Raw genomic sequence first — 17,891 nt, forward strand, 5'->3', positions numbered from 1 at the left:
TTTCATGAGTAGAAACAATTTTTTTTATCCTTTTTGTATTTGTTTGTTCAAAACAAAAACAGCAAAAAAAAGAAGCCTAATTACAATGTTACAATTACCAGTAAAAGAGGAGAAAAACCGGCTTCTGTCACCACGTGGTTGCCAAGTTTTTTTTTTTTTTACTTCATTCCTCCTCCTGGAGGAGAAGCTCAGTATAAATCTGCTGCCATCTACTGGTTACACTGAGTGTTACAGCAGAGCAGCTGCTTTATAAATGAAAAAAGGACAAGAAACCAGCGTTACTCTGCCATCCAGACAGTGGCGGTCTCGTCTCTCTATATACTGGACTGTATGTAGTGGAGATGACAATAAAGTTTACTTTGACTTCAGCAGCGAGCAGGCGCACTGAGGGCTCTCGCTCACTTTTCATGTATAGATTTTTGAAAAAACATCGGTGCAAATTATAAGTCTGTATCATGATGTCTGGTGTTTTCATGTTTGTTGGTTTGTTTTTATTTTGTTTTGAGGAGGTTATTAGATGCTGCTCCAGCCAGCCAGTGAATCCCCCGCCGCCCCGCCCTCTCCTGTGCCGCAAGCAGCAGGCGCACCTCGCAAATGGAGGGCGTCCTTACTCCCAGCAAATGGGCGATAGAAAACCGATCGGTGCCTGTACCATTCCCAATAATCGCTGGCTGACGTCCGGGCAGCATGAGTACGAGCATTTTTTTTTTTTTGGCCGATGCCCGTGATGCGGCCCCCCACCACGATGCTGCCCCGGGCAACCGCCCGTGTCGCCCGTATCTAAAACCGCTACTGGCAGTGTTTGCTTTATTTTAGACAAACACACCTCCTCCTGGTTCTACCTCCATCACTCTTCCTCCATCACTCTCTCCTCCACTTCTCTCTGTGCTGTTGCCTGTTGGATCAGTCTATGTTGTGGTTCTACTGGTGTTACTGGTTCTGCTGGTGAGACGATGTGTTCACAGGAAACTTGAAGGTTTGTACATATTCATTCTTATTCATTGTGGTATTTTGTTTCCATTCTGTCATCATAATTTGGTCCATTTAGATTCTTAAATCATAAAAGTGTTTACTTTAACTCATTTCAGCAGATGGAGAAGATGACATCACCAGTGACATCACATACAGTGTTGTGAAATCATCAAATCATCAACACCCTCCAGTCAAAGAAACCAGAGATGGAGGTTTGTGTGTTCACCCAGGTGTCATCCACATACCTGAACCAATGACTTGGTGGTGTTTCAGGGTAGGATAGCAAAGCCCTCTTTTCCACGTCTTCCATATACAAGTTACCCACAATGGGTGAAACTGGGGAGCCCACGGCACACCCATGTTCCTGCCTGTAGAACTGACCCTTGTATGTGAAACAGGTGGAATTAAGACACAGATTCAAAAGCAAGCACACCTGGTCCAACAGCCTTGTCTTGTTCTAACTACTTCAGACAGTCTGTCACCCTCGTCCTGTGACCACTTCCTGGGTCTCTTTCAGTCTTCAAATATAAAGTTTTTACAGCTTATAGATTTTAAGTTCTGCTCCAATCATTTGGGTAAAGATAAGAAACACTTTGATGGCCTATAAGTGGAAGTGAAAACGTGATAAACAAATAATATAATTAATAAATAATAAATAATTATATTTTTTTGATAAGTGAAGTTCACTGAACTGAAAGGAAATTTTGGTTTGATGATGGTTGACATGTTTTCCAAATAGAAGTTTTTCCTCTAGTAAGGAGATACAGGTGCAGCAGAGCATTGCTGGAAGAAATGATCCCAAGGGTGGAATCTCCTGAGAAATCTTCAGAGACCCAGCGAGAAGCAGGGACCATAGCTGACAGCCCAGGCAGGGGTTGAGGTCAAAGTTCATGCTGTTTGGGGACCTACTGGTCATCATGAGAAGATTCTGGAACCACAGCAATGACCATAAAGCTGCATTGGATGGAGAGCTGTGCCACGGGGCTTTCCAGAGGTAATCACGAGGAGATTGTGGACAACAGATGGAGATCTGAAGGATGAGGGGAGCGTTCCAAGCTCCAATCGACCGTGCAGAGAGGAAGTTCAAGGATGGCATCATTATTCTGTGAACAGAAACCAGAAGCTATGGTGGTGACGGGGAATGACTGACAGCAATTTCCTATGAACATCACCTAATGCTGTGTCACTGTGCTATGCATACTTTGACACTCTGAAGAGGGTCTTCCTTTGTGTCATTGTTGTTGTCATTTGCATCATGAACAAGACTGCTGAAGTGACTCAACAGGTGGGGTTATAACAGCAGTAAAATAATTGAATCCAATACCCTTTCCAAAAAAGGTTTTCTGCAGAGACGAAAGGACAATAGAGGAGTCATAAGTATCCCCCCACAGGAAGAATGCATGAAATGAGGTGATGAGGGTTGATAGAGGCCATAAAACAGGAGTGCTGACAAAGGCCTGCAGCCTTGAAGATAACTGAAAGCCACATTGACAAACAGCAAAACTAACTGGTATGTTTGTTATACCCATGTCTGCATACATTTGGACTCTGGTCATATGGACAGTGATAGAAACAACTGGAAGAGACATTTATGAAGCTCTGAGGAACTCAAACCACTCTGCATGTGTGATTTACACACCTGGAGGAGATGCACCACAAAGCTGGAATGATTTTGCAAATGTTAATTTCTATGTTTGACTATTAACATTCATTTGCTTACTTGGAGGGAACGATGCTCGTCACAGTTCTCTCCCTCATGCACGAGCAACACAAAGAGCTCTGGTGACTTGCGTCTTGTTTTTGCCATTGTAGTAGAATTGTCTTGGCGTTCCAGCAATAGGTCTGTGCTAGATGAACGTATCAGCAACCTTCAAACACGTGTGGAGAATTCATTATTTCTTTGAAAGGTTTTTGACTAAATAACAGAAAAAAGAAAGTAAGAGAAAGAGATGTCAGAGATGAGTGTCAGTAACACAAAAGTAACACTCAGTGTCATGCAGTGACTTTTACACAACCAGATCAAATGAACCAACTCACACTAAAACATGCATTTTGCTGCACTCTTTACACTTATTTCTTTTCTTTCTGCTCTTTTATATATTTTGTAAAACCACAAAAAATATTTTATATCAGCAGCAATTTCTCTCAAACTGCTGCATCACAGCTTTCATGCTCTGACCTGCATGTGAAATGAGAGAAAAGCTCTTTATTAGTAACTTTTACAACTTCTGGCAGGTTAATGTCTGAACTTTGGAGTGAAACACACCCTTAGTTACAGGAAATAACACCACTGTCTGTAACTAAGTGAATCCACCTTAACACCACCTGTGTGTGTGTGACTGCATTACACTCCCACTGCTGGGAACCTGAACAAGAAGCAGAACAAAGTCTGAAATAGAAGCTGACAAACAGCTGCACCTCCGAGTGACACTTTATTTTATAAACTTCACAACAGGTTTCATGTTGTGACCTGTGGAGGTGAAAAGACACAAAACCTGTTTGACAGCTTTTGAGCTGCAGGCAGGATTGAAACACACCTTAGTTAAAAGTCAAACAGCAACATTTGTCTCCTCCCCTCACGTCACTCAAATGTGACAAACCAGGAAACAGGAAGTTCTTCGTCCTCAGTAAAGAGAGACGCACAGACGATCAGACTGAGCTCAGACCAAACTAGCAGCTTCCTCTGAGTGAGTCCAGCTACAGGAGAGAAAAGTGGAAAACTCCAACACTGCTGCTTCAAGCTGCTGACGCTCCACACACTGAAGGTGAGTTTGAGCAAAAACACGACTCAAAGGAAGTTTCAGTGAAGGTGGTAGAGGAGGGAGGGGAGCCAGGACTGACTGTACTTCCTGTCTGCTGTTTTCAGCTTCACTCACAGACTCAATGGCTTCCAGATCAGAGGAGGATCTCTGCTGTCCGGTCTGTCAGGAGGTCTTCAGAGATCCTGTTATTCTGTCATGTAGCCACAGCTTCTGTAAAGACTGTCTGAAGAGATGGTGGAGAGAGAGACCAACACACGAGTGTCCAGTTTGTAAGAGAAGATCTTCAAAGGATTATCCACCTTTAAATCTGGCTTTAAAGAACCTGTGTGAGTCGTTCTTACAGGAGAGAGATCAGAGAGCTTCAGAGGCTCTCTGCAGTCTGCACTCTGAGAAACTCAAACTCTTCTGTCTGGACCATCAGCAGCCAGTGTGTGTCGTCTGCAGAGACTCAGAAAAACACACCAATCACAGATTCAGACCCATCGATGAAGCTGCACAACAACACAAGAAGGAACTTCAGGAAACTCTGGAGCCCTTAAAGAAGAAGTTAAAGGTTTGTGAAGAAGTTCAAGTGAAGTTTGATCAAACAGCAGAACACATTAAGGTCCAGGCCCGACACACAGAGAGGCAGATTAAGGAGCAGTTTAAGAAGCTTCACCAGTTTCTAGCAGAGGAAGAGGAGGCCAGGCTGGCTGCACTGAGGGAGGAAGAGGAGCAGAAGAGTGGGATGATGAAGGAGAAGATGGAGGCTCTGAGCAGAGAGATAGCAGCTCTTTCAGACACAGTCAGAGCCACAGAGGAGGAGCTGAGAGCTGAAGACGTCTCATTCCTGCACAACTACAAGGCTGCAGTGGAAAGAGTCCAGCGCTGCCCCCTGCTGGATGATCCACAGCTGCCCTCAGGAGCTCTGATAGACCAGGCCAAACACCTGGGCAACCTGACCTTCAACATCTGGAACAACATGAAGGACATGGTCTCCTACACTCCTCTCATTCTGGACCCAAACACTGCTCATCCAAACCTCAACCTGTCTGAAGATCTGACCAGTGTGAGACGAGGAGGAGAGAGGCAGCAGCTTCCTGATAATCCAGAGAGGTTTGATGGATTTTTCTTGTCTGTCCTGGGCTCTGAGGGCTTTAACTCAGGGACTCACAGCTGGGATGTTGAAGTTGGAGACAGTACAGTGTGGGGACTGGGTGTGTTAGCAGAGTCTGTGGAGAGGAAGGGATACATACTGTCTGGATTATGGAGAATAGGGTTTAATGGAAGTCAATACTACAACCACTCACCATCAGCTCCTCTTACTGTTCTCTCAGTCCAGAAGAAGCTCCAGAGGATCAGAGTGAATCTGGACTGGAACAGAGGAAAGGTGTCGTTCTCTGATCCTGATACTAACACACACATACACACCTTCACACACACTTTCACTCACAGGATGTTTCCATATATTCAGACTCTAGCTGGTAAACTGAAGGTGTGTCCGTTGAAGGTGTCAGTGTCAGTGCAGCAGATGAGTTGAGGATGATGATATTTCTAATGTTGTTTCCTGTCAGTGAATTGAAGCTGTTAAACTGCAGCTGTCCTCCTGCTGCCTCGTTGTTCCAAAGCTCTTTGTTTCTCTTTTAGTTCTCACTGTTTCTTTCTGTTTCTGCTGTCCACCTTTTCACATGGAAAATCATTTCACTCTTTCTCACTGAATGACTCCCCAAACTAGATTTGAAATTCTATCAAGTTTCTAATCATTACAAGTGATTCATGTTTCTATTTGATGTGTAAATGGAGATGATTTCGTTTGCTGGGATATGGACTGACATGTGTTGAATGGGAGGAGCAGTTTGTTGTTGTCTTCTTGTCTGTTTATGACAACAATAAATCTATTGTTGAAACAATGATTCATGTTTAACTCCATATATGAAATGTTTCTGATCTTTGAATTCTGTTTGATTAAAGACTTTCTTCATGACACAAATGAGATTTCAGTGTATTAATAGAACTAAATAAGCTCAGAGTTGAAAGGCTGGAGTATTATGTACGTGCTTCACTGTCAGGATCTTCAGGGGGATTCAAAGGGAAACATCAAACATCAAAGATTTAAAAAATAATAAAGATAATAAACACACAGGTCAAAGGTCAGAGTCACAGGAATTAGGAAACAGTTCAGTTTCTTCCGTTTGAAATGTTTCAGTTTCTTTGCTTGATCAGTTCACACTTCTCTCTGTGAACGACTTCAGTGCTTCGTCCATGACTCCTGAAGGTAAAGGGCCCAAAGAGCCAATCAGCAGCTCTGAAACAGGAAATATGACTCATGGAGAAGTTCACAACAGTTTCAGCTGCCAATTGTACTCATCACCATGGAGACTGATGCATCAAATCTAAATAAAGGCTGGATGGAGGCAGAGTGAGTGTTGTAGATGCTGCATTTTGAAGCCTCAGTGTTTAAATTGTGTCCACAGCCACGTAGACAGAGTGGGTGGATTTGCTTCTAGAAGGACTTTGTTGCAGCTCTACAGCAGGTATTTGTTGTTGGATGACATCACATTCAGCAGTGCTGTGACTGAGCCATAAATGTCAGGGCTCAGACGAGGCCCACACATGCGTGTTTGTCGGTACACACAGTTAAGATATGGAACATGTGAACATGAGACATATGAAGAGACTGAACAGATAAAATGTCCTTTATATCCATCAGTGACTTGATGGAGCTTCTTGCTGCAGTGTGTTTGGGTTTGGCTGATAACACTGGTCCTGCATGTTTCCTTCATGCTCTGTGGTAAAAGTGCATCAGTCTGCAGCTCTGTGGTCGTCCTTCTTCTTTTTCTCAGAAACTTCCTGATTTCTTTGTTCTCACTGTTTTGCAGAGGTGTTAAGATTAAAAATAAAAACTGTGAAAAGTTGCTGCTATTTATAAATTTATAAAAAGACACAATTTAATGCTTTTAATAAGCTTAAAAGAACAGAATGAAATGTCTCCATCGCTGTAGTGTAATAATATCACAGCACTGTTGCAGTAATTTTAATGTGTTTATTGCACAGAGACTGATTCAGCTGTGGTCTACTCAGCAGTGAGAACTGAAGACGTCCGTTATGGACAAACAACCATCAGAACAAGGAGGCCCAGGTACAGCTGCTCTTTATCTTTGACTGTGGACAGAGACAAGCTAGCTGCTCCCCCTGTTTACAGCCATCATGCTAAGCTAAGCTAACCAAACCACATTGTGACTCAAGCCCAGAGCTCAGACTTCAAAGACATCAAACGTCTCATCTTTCTGTCAAAACACAAAACAAAAAGATTCCTTGTAAAGTTGACCTTTTCCTTAAACTGTCCATTATAGCGTGGTCTTCCTACTTATCTTGACACAATACTCAGTCACGTTGCCTGCTGCAAACTTAAAAGAAGTCTGACGAATGAAGTGAAATTGTGCTCTAAGCAGAAGTGATTGTGAGCGTGTCTGAGGTCACGGTGTGTGTGAAAAGGTATCCAGCTGGGGCAGACATGATTCTGCAGGTCACCTGCCCAGTGGACAAAAAGAAATAAAATAGTTGTGTGGATGACATATGAATGATAATACAAAGAGTGTTTGGTGTTTCTCAGCCTGAAACAGCTGTAATGCTACTTTCTGTTTTGGAGAAAGGACAGTTAAAAAAAACAGAGAGAGAGATGTGTGTTGTTTTAAGCAGTGATGAGAATAATGAAAATGTGCTGAGAGAGCAACACAAAAGTATAAGTACAGGGATGAAGCTCTTTACAGGAAGGGTCAGAGCAGACTCTACCTGCTGAGGCGGCTGAGGTCATTTGGAGTCCAGGGAGCACTTTTAAAGACCTTCTATGACTCTGTGGTGGCATCTGTCATTTTTTACAGTGTTGTATGTTGGAGCAGCAGTTTATCAGCAGCTGAGAGGAAGAGGTTGGATAAACTCATCAGGAAGGCCAGCTCTGTTCTGGGATGCACCCTGGACCCAGTGCAGGTGGTGGGAGACAGAAGGACTCTGGCCAAAATAACATCTCTGATGGACAGAGTCTCCCACCCCATGCATGTAGATGTTGCTGAACTGCAGAGCTCCTTCAGTGACAGACTGCTGCATCCTTGATGCATGAAGGAGCGTTTCTGCTGGTCCTTCCTCCCTGCAGCTGTCAGACTGTACAATCAGAACTGCTCCCAACAAACACAGATGTTTACATCAGCGCTGTTTCTTGCTCTATTTTATCAACCGATTCACACTATAACCAGGGTTGCCTCTTATCTGTATTTAATTTAATTTAATTTAACAACAGTATGGTACTCAGTTTTTGGTAACCATTGTCCTTCATGTAAATATGTAAGAATTGTGTATGTTTCTGTTCTGTGTCTTGTGTACTGTTTGTTTGTATTTGTGTTTTCTTGCTGCTGTTACACCCAAATTTCCCCTTGTTGGACAATTAAAGGATTATTCTATCCTTGTGATATTTAATCCATCATCTCCCTGTCAAACAAAATAGATTTTGAATTGTGTTTCTGTCAGGAAGCCCCACTTCAACTCTTGGAAATCGTCTCTTCTAAATCAGACCATCCAAAGTGGACTATATAGATAATAGAGTCATCCCTCCAAATTGATATAACAACACTCGTGGTAAAGTTGTGGACAGGAAGAATACCTGACCAAGATTATCTTGCAATGTTTTGCAGCCGCCAGTCAAGCCGGTAGATAAATTTGGTCTGTGATTGTCGCAGTTGGCTGTGTGGCTGGCAGGAGGACGGACCCAAATGCAGGACTCTCATATGGGAATTTAACTGAAAAGGCAGCTTTATTGTAGGACCACAACGGGAGAAGGGAGACTCTCTCTTCAAACGCTAGCTCCACAGCTGCCATCTAGCAAAGATACCGGTCTGGCACAACTTCCTCCCACATTTCCGGTTTACGTGCTTCAAAATATGCAATTTTGAGACGCGATGGATTTTTCTTGGACACGTGTTGAGGTGCGAATGTGTCACGCGTCAAATTAGGGGCGTTTTCGTTCGCGTCTATCGCGTTCGGTGTGAACACACCGTAAGAAGCACTAAGAGCATGGGTCTCCAACTGCAGTCCTCAAGGGCCGGTGTCCTGAAACTTTTGAATGCGTCCCTGCTGCAACACACCTGAATAAAATGATTAGGTCATTAGCAAAACTCTATAGAACGTGACTCATGCTGAGGTGTCAAATCAACCTTTTGATTCATGTTACAGCAGCTCATGAGTGAATGAACTAAATAAAAGTATTTTTAGAAGTACATTTTTCCAAACACTTCCATTGACTTACATTTATTCAAATTTACTTGAGTAGGGTTAGGGGTTCCACCTCTGCATGCAGTCAAGTTCTACCCATATGGAAAAGATATATATAAATCTGATAAAGTTTGTATCTGTCTTGTGTGAAACTTGTATGAAAAGCATACAAGAGTGAAAACAGATATAAGATCTCTTGAAAATTATATAATGAAACTTGAATGTTTTGGATACTTACTAAAACAATATATGAAAGTAATGAGAAAGTGGCCACTTTCATGAGTAAATCATATAAGCCTTATATGATTCACTATATGAAGTAGGCCACATCTGATGCTAATCTTTTATAAGTTTTCTTTTCCATATGGGTTTGCATGGCCTCTGCACCTGTCCCTCCTGCACTTTCCTGCTCAGTGTTTCGGATGTTTAGTTACTCCTCGGCCTCTTTAGCAATAAAGACACTTTTAATAAATCTAGCCTATTTGTAGCTCTGTACTGAACACTTGGCTTCACAAAAAACTGTGGCTGTGCAGCCGAAGGTAGCGTTACCTCTGGCAGATTGTCCCTGACAGCCGGGAACATGAGGAGGAAGCGTAGTCCTAAACAGAATCCCCCGGTACACAACAAACCCGTTCATGTGTCTAACAGTTGTTCACCACTCAGCAGCACACCCACCGGGAATCAAAGCAGTGATTCTGATCTGCGACATGTGAAGCTAGAGACACCAGTAACCACAGTCTTCTAGGGGCCGTAGTGTGGTGGGCCAGGAATACCAAAATCAATTAATTTAATCCACCATTAAATAATTAATTAAATGTTACATTAATTAATTAAAATTGGAATTAATTAATTAATTAATTAAACATTACAATAATTAATGAAATGCCCATTCATTTCATTTAAAATGTCAATAAATTATTCATTCAATTATTTCCAATTTTAATAAATTGACACATTTACTTAATTATTTAAGTTTATTTATGTATTTATTTAATTCATTTTGGCAGTCCTGGCCCTGCGGCTGTCTTCAAGAATTTATTTTATCTGTCAGCCTCATCCATCAGGTGGCCAAGTCAGGGGGCGGGGTTCACACTGATCGAGTCATAACAATTGCTTTTGCCTGGTGGCCGTTGTTTAGTGGGTACTCCCAGTGGAAATGCCCCCCCTCTTTCCTCCTTGTATAAAAAGATTTTAAATGTTAGTTTTAATTCAAAATTAATGCTTAACAAAGTTTAACACAAATGAACACCAGATAACAAAGAAAACGAATGGTTAAGCCTAACATGCTCAAGTGAGACATTAAACTTTACTAAAACTATGCAGTTATGAAACGTAACTTTAACCTCAGCCAAACCGATTTGCTCAATTGTAAATAAAACAGCGAAGTAAACATGACCCAACAGACAAAACCTGAGGGAATTATGTCCTGTGTTTAATCACTGAGAGCTAAAACTCAGCGGAGGTTTTAAAGCTGTGTGCCGGTGACCGGATATCAGCCGCTGATAAAGTTGGCTCGTGGTTCGAGTACTCTAGTTGTCTCAGTGTCCATCACCTCCTTTTAAATCTCGTTTGTCATCTTTAACACAGGTCAGTCACTCTGAATGAAACACAAGCTCCAGCAGCTCTGTGCTCAGGAAACAAACTACATTTACTTATCTTACTTATCTAGCCAAAAACCAAAAATTGGCCCGTGTATAGCATCCTGCTATGCGATTGCATTTGTCCCTGACCACCAGAATCCCTCGTTAACTTTTATCGAGTGGAAAAAAGTTGGCGTTCATCCTCCAGCTTCACTGTGCTAATGTTATGCTAACATAGCTGTGTCGCTAGCAATCACGTAGCACATCATTATATACCAGGTAGTCCAACTTCAGTAACCCTGCAAACGCCACTGCTGTTTAGTTTCCTGTCTTCATTTATGTTGGAAGTGATAGCAGAGCTGTACGTTTGAATTAGTTTCAAAAATCTCTCAGTCAGAACATGGTGTTACCGCGCCAGATCCACGGTCCCGAACCGTAGTAAAGAAACTCTGGCAGTTACTTGAAAGTTCCGTAACTGGCTCGTAGCCAGTAACAGCTTACTATACAGGTCAACTCTGCTAGCAAAAAGATCGAAGGAGGCGTAGGAAACTGCTTCACCTAACTTTATTTCTTCTCCAAGGCACGAACACCGCGTACAGTGGGCTGAAACAGTCTACTCACAGCGAGCATCGCCGACACAACTCTGGCTGTCGAGGGAGTTATTATATTCCTTTAATTTATTTTCTTTCCGTCTCTTCTGTAGCTAACCGTTACTTTTTTTCTTCTCCGCTCTCTCTCCACACACCCACACCAGCAGTCCCGCTACACACATCCCAAAATACATTTCCCATCAGGCTTCACCCTTAAAGGGCCATGCCTGTAACAATGGTATGAAATGTTTAGGTGTAAACTGGCGAGCTAACTTCCTGTTAACTTCTAACTCCGTTAAATTTAATAACTTCTTTTTTCATGGGTGCCTGGATGTTAAACTTTGTTTACACCTGGTAAAGCAGCAACGCTGATGATTTTATTAAAGATGAAAGAATTTACACCGTTTTTTAAAAAAAATTTAAATAATCGTTTTCTTATTTTCAAGTGTGTGTGAAGCTGACACCATCATGTCATCTTTGGCTCCTCCAGCTGAGACACACCTTCACAGACACACAGCCCCTCCCCTCACTAACAGCTGGATCACTGTCACAGGTGACACACTCACCTGTCTGTGTTTCTGCATGTTTCAACATTCACAATGTGACAACAACCAAATGACTGTTCAGTGGCGGTCCTAGCCTGTTTGGCAGGCAAAACATATTAAGGATTGTACATTAACATAAAGCTGTTGTACACACACACATATGAAGAGAGAGAGTATACATAGTATGCAAACGGCTACCAAACAGCCATCATAATACGTCATACAATGAGAACAGGACAAATCAACAACTGACAATGACTAATTAATATTAAAATCTGTAACATAATGTTTGGAGTTTAGTCTTTTGCTGTTACTATTTTTACCATTTCTTCTTGGAGCAACTGTAACGCACATAATTTCCTTAGGGATTAATAAAGTATTCTGATTCTGATTGTTTCAGGATGACCTGCCATTATCCAATCACACATCTGCTTACCTGCATCTTTTGCTCGTTTCTCTTCCTCTTCTTTTCTCTTTTTTCTAAACTGAGTGTAGCTGACGCTGAAATGTTTGTGTGGGTTGCCATGACAACACCAAAGCGCGTCTGAGATCGTTATTGTTTTCTGTTTGTTTTCTTTATTTGCTTCTCATGCTTGTGTACATTTGCATTTGCAAAAGATAATCTATGAATCCAGTGATACATCTTTCTTATAAGAAATGTTTCTGTTAAAAAATTATTGTGAAGTAGTCACTTCCTTTGAGTCGCGGGAACCGGAAGTTGTGCGCGGGAGAGACAAGACAGAACGGTAACACGGCGGACTTTTTTTGGAATGTACAACTTTTCTACTGCTGGATTTTCAAGGCGTACACGGTAAAAATCATTATGCTGTTATTTGTTTAATACTTGTGCACTTTGTGAAACGAAATAAGTGGCTGAGATGAATATTATATGTGCTATTGATATTATTTTACTTGTTTCTAGTTTTCACGGTGCTCCATGATTGTGAGAGGAATAAAAGAATTGTGGACATCAGTACGAAGCGTGGATTCTTTCGACCAGAGTAGAAACAGTGAAAATGTGGCCCAATCCATCTGGAGGCTTCGGTGTACAAAGCTCTTCTCCTCCTGCAGCAAGCTACAGGCTTCGGTGTGCAAAGCTCTTCTCATTCTGCAGCAAGCTACAGGCTTCGGTGTACAAAGCTCTTCTCCTCCTGCAGCAAGCTACAGGTCTCGGTTTGCAACGCGCTTCTCCTCCTGCAGCAAGCTACAGGCTTCGGTGTGCAAGTTCTTCTCCTCCTGCAGCAAGCTACAATTATCGGTTGCTTCTCATCCTGCAGCGAGCTACAGGCTTCAGTGGACACGTTGCTTTGCATTTTGTAACAACCAATCGGGAGCTGCAGATTCAGCGGACACTCCAAGAAGCGGTTTCAGGCTAAAGCGTGAGTCCTCAGGCTATATTGCGCAGTTATTATACCTTATGAGTTGATGGATAGAACATGAGCTACAAATTTGCTATAATGGACAAGAAATTAATAGTGTTCAAATTTCAGACTGTGTAAAAAAAAAATAAAAAAATAAAAAAAAGGGACAATCTGTGAAAGTTCTGGAAATTGTTGTTTTCTTACCTATTGTTTGCAAGCTTCATGAAGGCTGAAATTGAAGATTTATTTGCTGTCATACGTAAGAATCTAAATGCCATTTTAATAATTCTCCGCCTATTACATCCATTCCATTCTTGTAATTACCTTAGATATCTTGTCTTCTTCATAAGATACCCCCTTTAAAGTCTGAAAATGTCTAAAGATGGTCATAGTCACCCTGATGTTATGTTAGAAGTACAAGATGCAGTTGATTTGGAAGAGGAAAAAAGTGTAGTGTCCGAGAAATCTGAGACAAAAACAAGAAAATCCTCTCGTGAAAGGCGATTAACGCCAAAAATGCAGGAACTGAAAGATCAAGCGTTAACTCAAAAGGAGAAGAGGTTCAAAGCAACATATGAGAAATGGAAAAGCAACGTAAGAGACATTCGCACAAGGTTAAAGCAAGTATGCTCTGAGAGTGACATGTATGATATGATGGATGAGGCTGAGAAGCTAGAGTCTGAATTAAAGGAACAGTATGACAGAATTCGACTCCAAACCTCACCAAGTCAAGAAATTCGAAGAAAGATCGATGCATGCTCAGCCGTGACGGCCGACTTGCTGCAGCTGATGAGAGTGCGTCTGACTGAAGACGAAGGTGAGTTTGACACGGTGGCAGAAAGATCAAGGCTACGTATGCTACTTGATAATGAATACGCTAGGTCCATATATGGATCCACAGCCTCCAGAGTTACTGCACCCAGCTGTCACAATTCTAACCATCTCTCAGAGTCACCTAGCATTTCAGCTATGAGGGCGGAAGTGGCTGCTCAGCTGGCTGCAAAGAGAGCCGAAATTGATATGGAAGCTGCCATCGAAGCTCAACGTCAGCAGTTGAGAAAACTTGAAAATCAGAGGGACATTGATGTAATTCAGGCAAAGCTAAATGTCTACACTGAAGAAGAGGGAAGGGATGGGACACGCAGTCCTCCATTCAGCAAAGTGAGTGATGCTCACCCCTTCGCTCACCACATCCCAGATCAAGAACGGCAGGTTGTGCAAAACGAGACATCATTGGTCCAATCGCTACAAGAGTCATTAGCTCTCACTCGCTTGCCAACTCCAGAACCTTCTGTATTCTCGGGCGATCCTCTGAAGTTTACAGAATGGAGCATAAGCTTCAAAGCCCTCATAGAGAGACGATGCTCTGACCCTGCAGACAGGCTATTCTACCTGCAAAGGTACATAGCAGGTGAGGCAAAATCCTCTCTTGAAGGCAGCTTCTACAGAAAAGATGAAGAAGCCTATCAACAAGCATGGGATAGGTTAAATGCTAGATATGGCCATTCCTTTGTAGTGCAGCGGGCTTTCAGAGAGAAGCTAAATGGGTGGCCGAAGATTGGTGGAAAGGAATATCTGAAGTTAAGAGAGTTCAGTGATTTCCTCCAAACATGTAGTAATGCCATGCCTCACATAAAGGGCTTACAGGTTCTTAACGACTGTGAGGAGAATCAGAAAATACTAGTCAAGCTTCCTGATTGGGTTACATCTAGATGGAACCGTTATGTCACAGAGCAGCTAGATCGGGGCAACGACTATCCAAGCTTTCATGAGTTTGCTTCCTTTATCTCTAAGGAGTCACGCATAGCATGCAATCCAGTGTCATCCTTACATGCCTTAAGGCACTCTTCAGAGGCACCACCAAGAGAGATGAAGCGTTCAAAAGCAAACACGTTTGCCACAAATGTGAAACCCCCAATTCCATCAAGCTCCACCGCCAAATCTGACCCTGGTGAAATCAAGTTGGGAGATGCAGGGAAACCAAAGAAATGGACCACACCAACACAAAATTCCAATAATGGCCAGTGTATTTGCTGTAGTGAGAACCGTTCCATACATAAATGCAAGAGGCTTATGGACATGTCTGTAGAGGATAAGAAAAAATGCATACTTGAAAATAAGTTGTGTTTTGCATGTCTAACAAAGGGTCACAATTCTAAAGACTGTAGAAACAGGTCCATGTGTGGCATATGCAGAAAGAGTCACCCAACGCCATTGCATGAAGATCGTTCTACAGCAGCATCAACACAAGGCGCAGTTGAAGAAAGTACGTCGTCATTATCATGTTGTGTGAGTGGAGGTGAAGGTGGGAGTACGTCGATGATAGTCCCAGTGTGGATCTCAACACTTAGTGCTCCGGACACTGAAACCCTAGTGTATGCACTATTGGACACTCAAAGCAGTCACACATTTGTTGATCAGGAGGTGTGCGAAAAGCTACAAGCAACAATGGAACCAGTGAAACTTAAACTTTCCACCATGATGGGGAGAGACTCAGTCGTGAAGAGTCAAAGAGTATGCGAGCTCAAAGTTAGAGGATTTTCCTCTAATGTTTCCATCAGTTTGCCTCCTGCCTACACAAGGGACTTCATTCCTCTTGACCGCACACATATTCCCACTTGTCAGACAGCCAACAAATGGAAACACCTTGTAAGCATGGCCCAGGAGATACCCCCGTTGATGGACTGTGGTGTTGGATTGTTGATTGGATACGACTGCTCCAGAGCATTAATTCCAAGAAGGGTCATCACTGGGGGCGACTATGAGCCTTATGCTATTGAGACGGACCTTGGTTGGAGTATTGTGGGAAGCGCACCACAGTGTGTGCAGGCTAAAGATGTGACTGGTTTTTGCCATCGAGTGTCTGTCAGAGAGGTGCCACCCATAACACCATTTGCTGTCATCAAGGCCCTGGAGTCCGATTTTGCAGACACAAAACCTGGTGACAGAAGCATATCTCAAGAAGATATTTCCTTCCTGCAGATCTTGAAAGACAGAATCCAACAAAATAAGAATGGTCACCTGGAGATGCCTCTCCCTTTCAAAGCACGTCCGCATCTCCCAGACAACAAAAGGCTGGCGTTAGTACGGCTGAAGCATCTAAAGAGGAAGCTGGACAGAGATCCCAAATTCAAAATAGACTACGTGAGATTTATGGAAGGTGTCTTCAAGGATGGAGATGCAGAGAAAGTGGAAAACCAAGCAGAGCTGGGGAAAGTCTGGTATATCCCACATCAAGGAGTTTACCACCCCAGAAAACCAGGCAAAATCAGAGTGGTTTTCGACTGCTCTGCAAGGTATGAAGGCACCTCCTTAAACGACCATCTGATAACAGGACCTGACCTCACTAATAGCCTAACAGCCGTGCTGTGCCGCTTCCGTAAACATCCCATTGCAGTCATGTGTGATGTGGAGAAAATGTTCCACAGGTTTCATGTGAACGAGGATGATAGAGACTACCTGTGGTTTCTCTGGTGGGAAAATGGAGACACAAACTCTGAACCCAGAGAGTACCGCATGAAGGTTCACCTGTTTGGAGCATCATCCTCCCCTGGCTGCGCCAATTATGGCATGAAACACCTTGCCAGCCAATGTGAGAAAGAGTACCCCTCCGCAGCTAGCTTCATCCAGAAGCATTTCTATGTCGACGATGGTCTCATAAGTGTAGAGTCGGTGGGTAAGGCAATTGAACTGGTCAAAGAAGCCCAAGCCGTGTGTGCCAAAGGAAAGCTGCACCTTCACAAATTTCTCTCCAATAGCCGAGAGGTCCTTGACTCTGTTGATGTTGCAGAGCGTGCTACAGAGGTAAAGAATGTTGATCTTAATCACGATGATTTACCAGTTCAAAGAGTGCTAGGTATAAGGTGGAACATTGAAAATGATAGCTTCTCCTTCAAGGTGTCACTTGGGGAGAAACCAGCAACGCGTCGAGGGATTCTCTCAATTGTGGCCTCCTTGTATGACCCTTTGGGGTTTCTTGCCCCAGTCATTCTTGAAGGGAAAAGAGTGCTGCAAGAGATGTGTCAGAGAGGCACAGGGTGGGATGAGCCACTACCCAAAGGCTTGAAGTTAAGGTGGGAGACTTGGATGAAGGATTTGGAGAACCTGGAAAGAATTGAAATTCAAAGATGCTTCATACCTGACAGCCTTGGTGAGATTCAGAGAGCAGAGCTTCATCATTTCTCCGATGCAAGCAGTAAGAGCACTGGCCGTACCTCTTACATCAGAGTGGTAAGCAGAGAAAGGGTATTCTGCTCCTTGGTCATGGGCAAGGCGAGGGTTGCACCAACCAAAATAGTTACCATACCGAGACTTGAGTTAACTGCAGCAGTAACCTCGGCAACTGTGAGCAGCATGTTAAGGGAGGAGCTAGAGCTCAAGATTGATGACAAATATTTTTGGACAGACTCAAAGGTCGTGCTTGGTTACATCAATAATGAAGCAAGAAGGTTCCACGTGTTCGTGGCAAACCGCGTGCAGAGAATTCGAGAAACCACCGATGCACGGAAATGGTATTATGTTGACACAGGAGAAAACCCTGCTGATCATGCCTCGAGAGGCCTCAAAGTAGCTGACCTCATCAAGTCAAATTGGTTCTCTGGTCCCAGCTTTCTATGGGAAAGAGAGATAGCCACAAAACAGGCTACTTCAGATTTGCTGGTGGGGGACCCAGAGGTGAGGACTACTCAGGTGTTGAAGGTTGATGTAGCAAGGCAGTTTGACATCCAGAAGCATCTGCTGCGGTTCTCAAGATGGACTACAGCTGTCAACGTCATTGCTCGTATCCAGCGGCTGGCAAAGAGGATCAGGACTGCTGAGCCTTTAAACGTGGAAGAGAGAA

At 43.0% G+C, this 17,891-nt stretch overlaps 1 protein-coding gene across 2 annotated transcripts; it reads left to right on the forward strand.

Annotated features, from left to right (window-relative positions):
- The first annotated feature begins 3,838 nt into the window (after window positions 1–3,838).
- On the forward strand, window positions 3,839–5,253 carry LOC148103374 (nuclear factor 7, ovary-like). 2 transcript variants are annotated; one of them, XM_087839117.1, is made up of 3 exons: window positions 3,856–4,092; window positions 4,279–4,545; window positions 4,579–5,253. In XM_087839117.1, the coding sequence occupies exons 1-3, from the start codon at window positions 3,856–3,858 to the stop codon at window positions 5,251–5,253; spliced, it is 1,179 nt and encodes a 392-aa protein (XP_087695243.1). The 2 variants fall into 2 exon arrangements, with proteins under 2 accessions (XP_087695242.1, XP_087695243.1); XM_087839116.1 differs by having other exon boundaries at window positions 3,839–5,253.
- The last annotated feature ends 12,638 nt before the right edge of the window (window positions 5,254–17,891 follow it).

The sequence above is a fragment of the Neolamprologus brichardi genome, chromosome 3, assembly GCF_056152115.1.
Source record: "Neolamprologus brichardi isolate AB-2024 chromosome 3, ASM5615211v1, whole genome shotgun sequence".
NCBI classification, from domain to species: domain Eukaryota; kingdom Metazoa; phylum Chordata; class Actinopteri; order Cichliformes; family Cichlidae; genus Neolamprologus; species Neolamprologus brichardi.

What these genes read in the sequence shown, in the direction of transcription:
- LOC148103374 (XM_087839116.1), top strand. Translation starts at nt 3,856, where the DNA reads ATGGCTTCCAGATCAGAGGAGGATCTCTGCTGTCCGGTCTGTCAGGAG.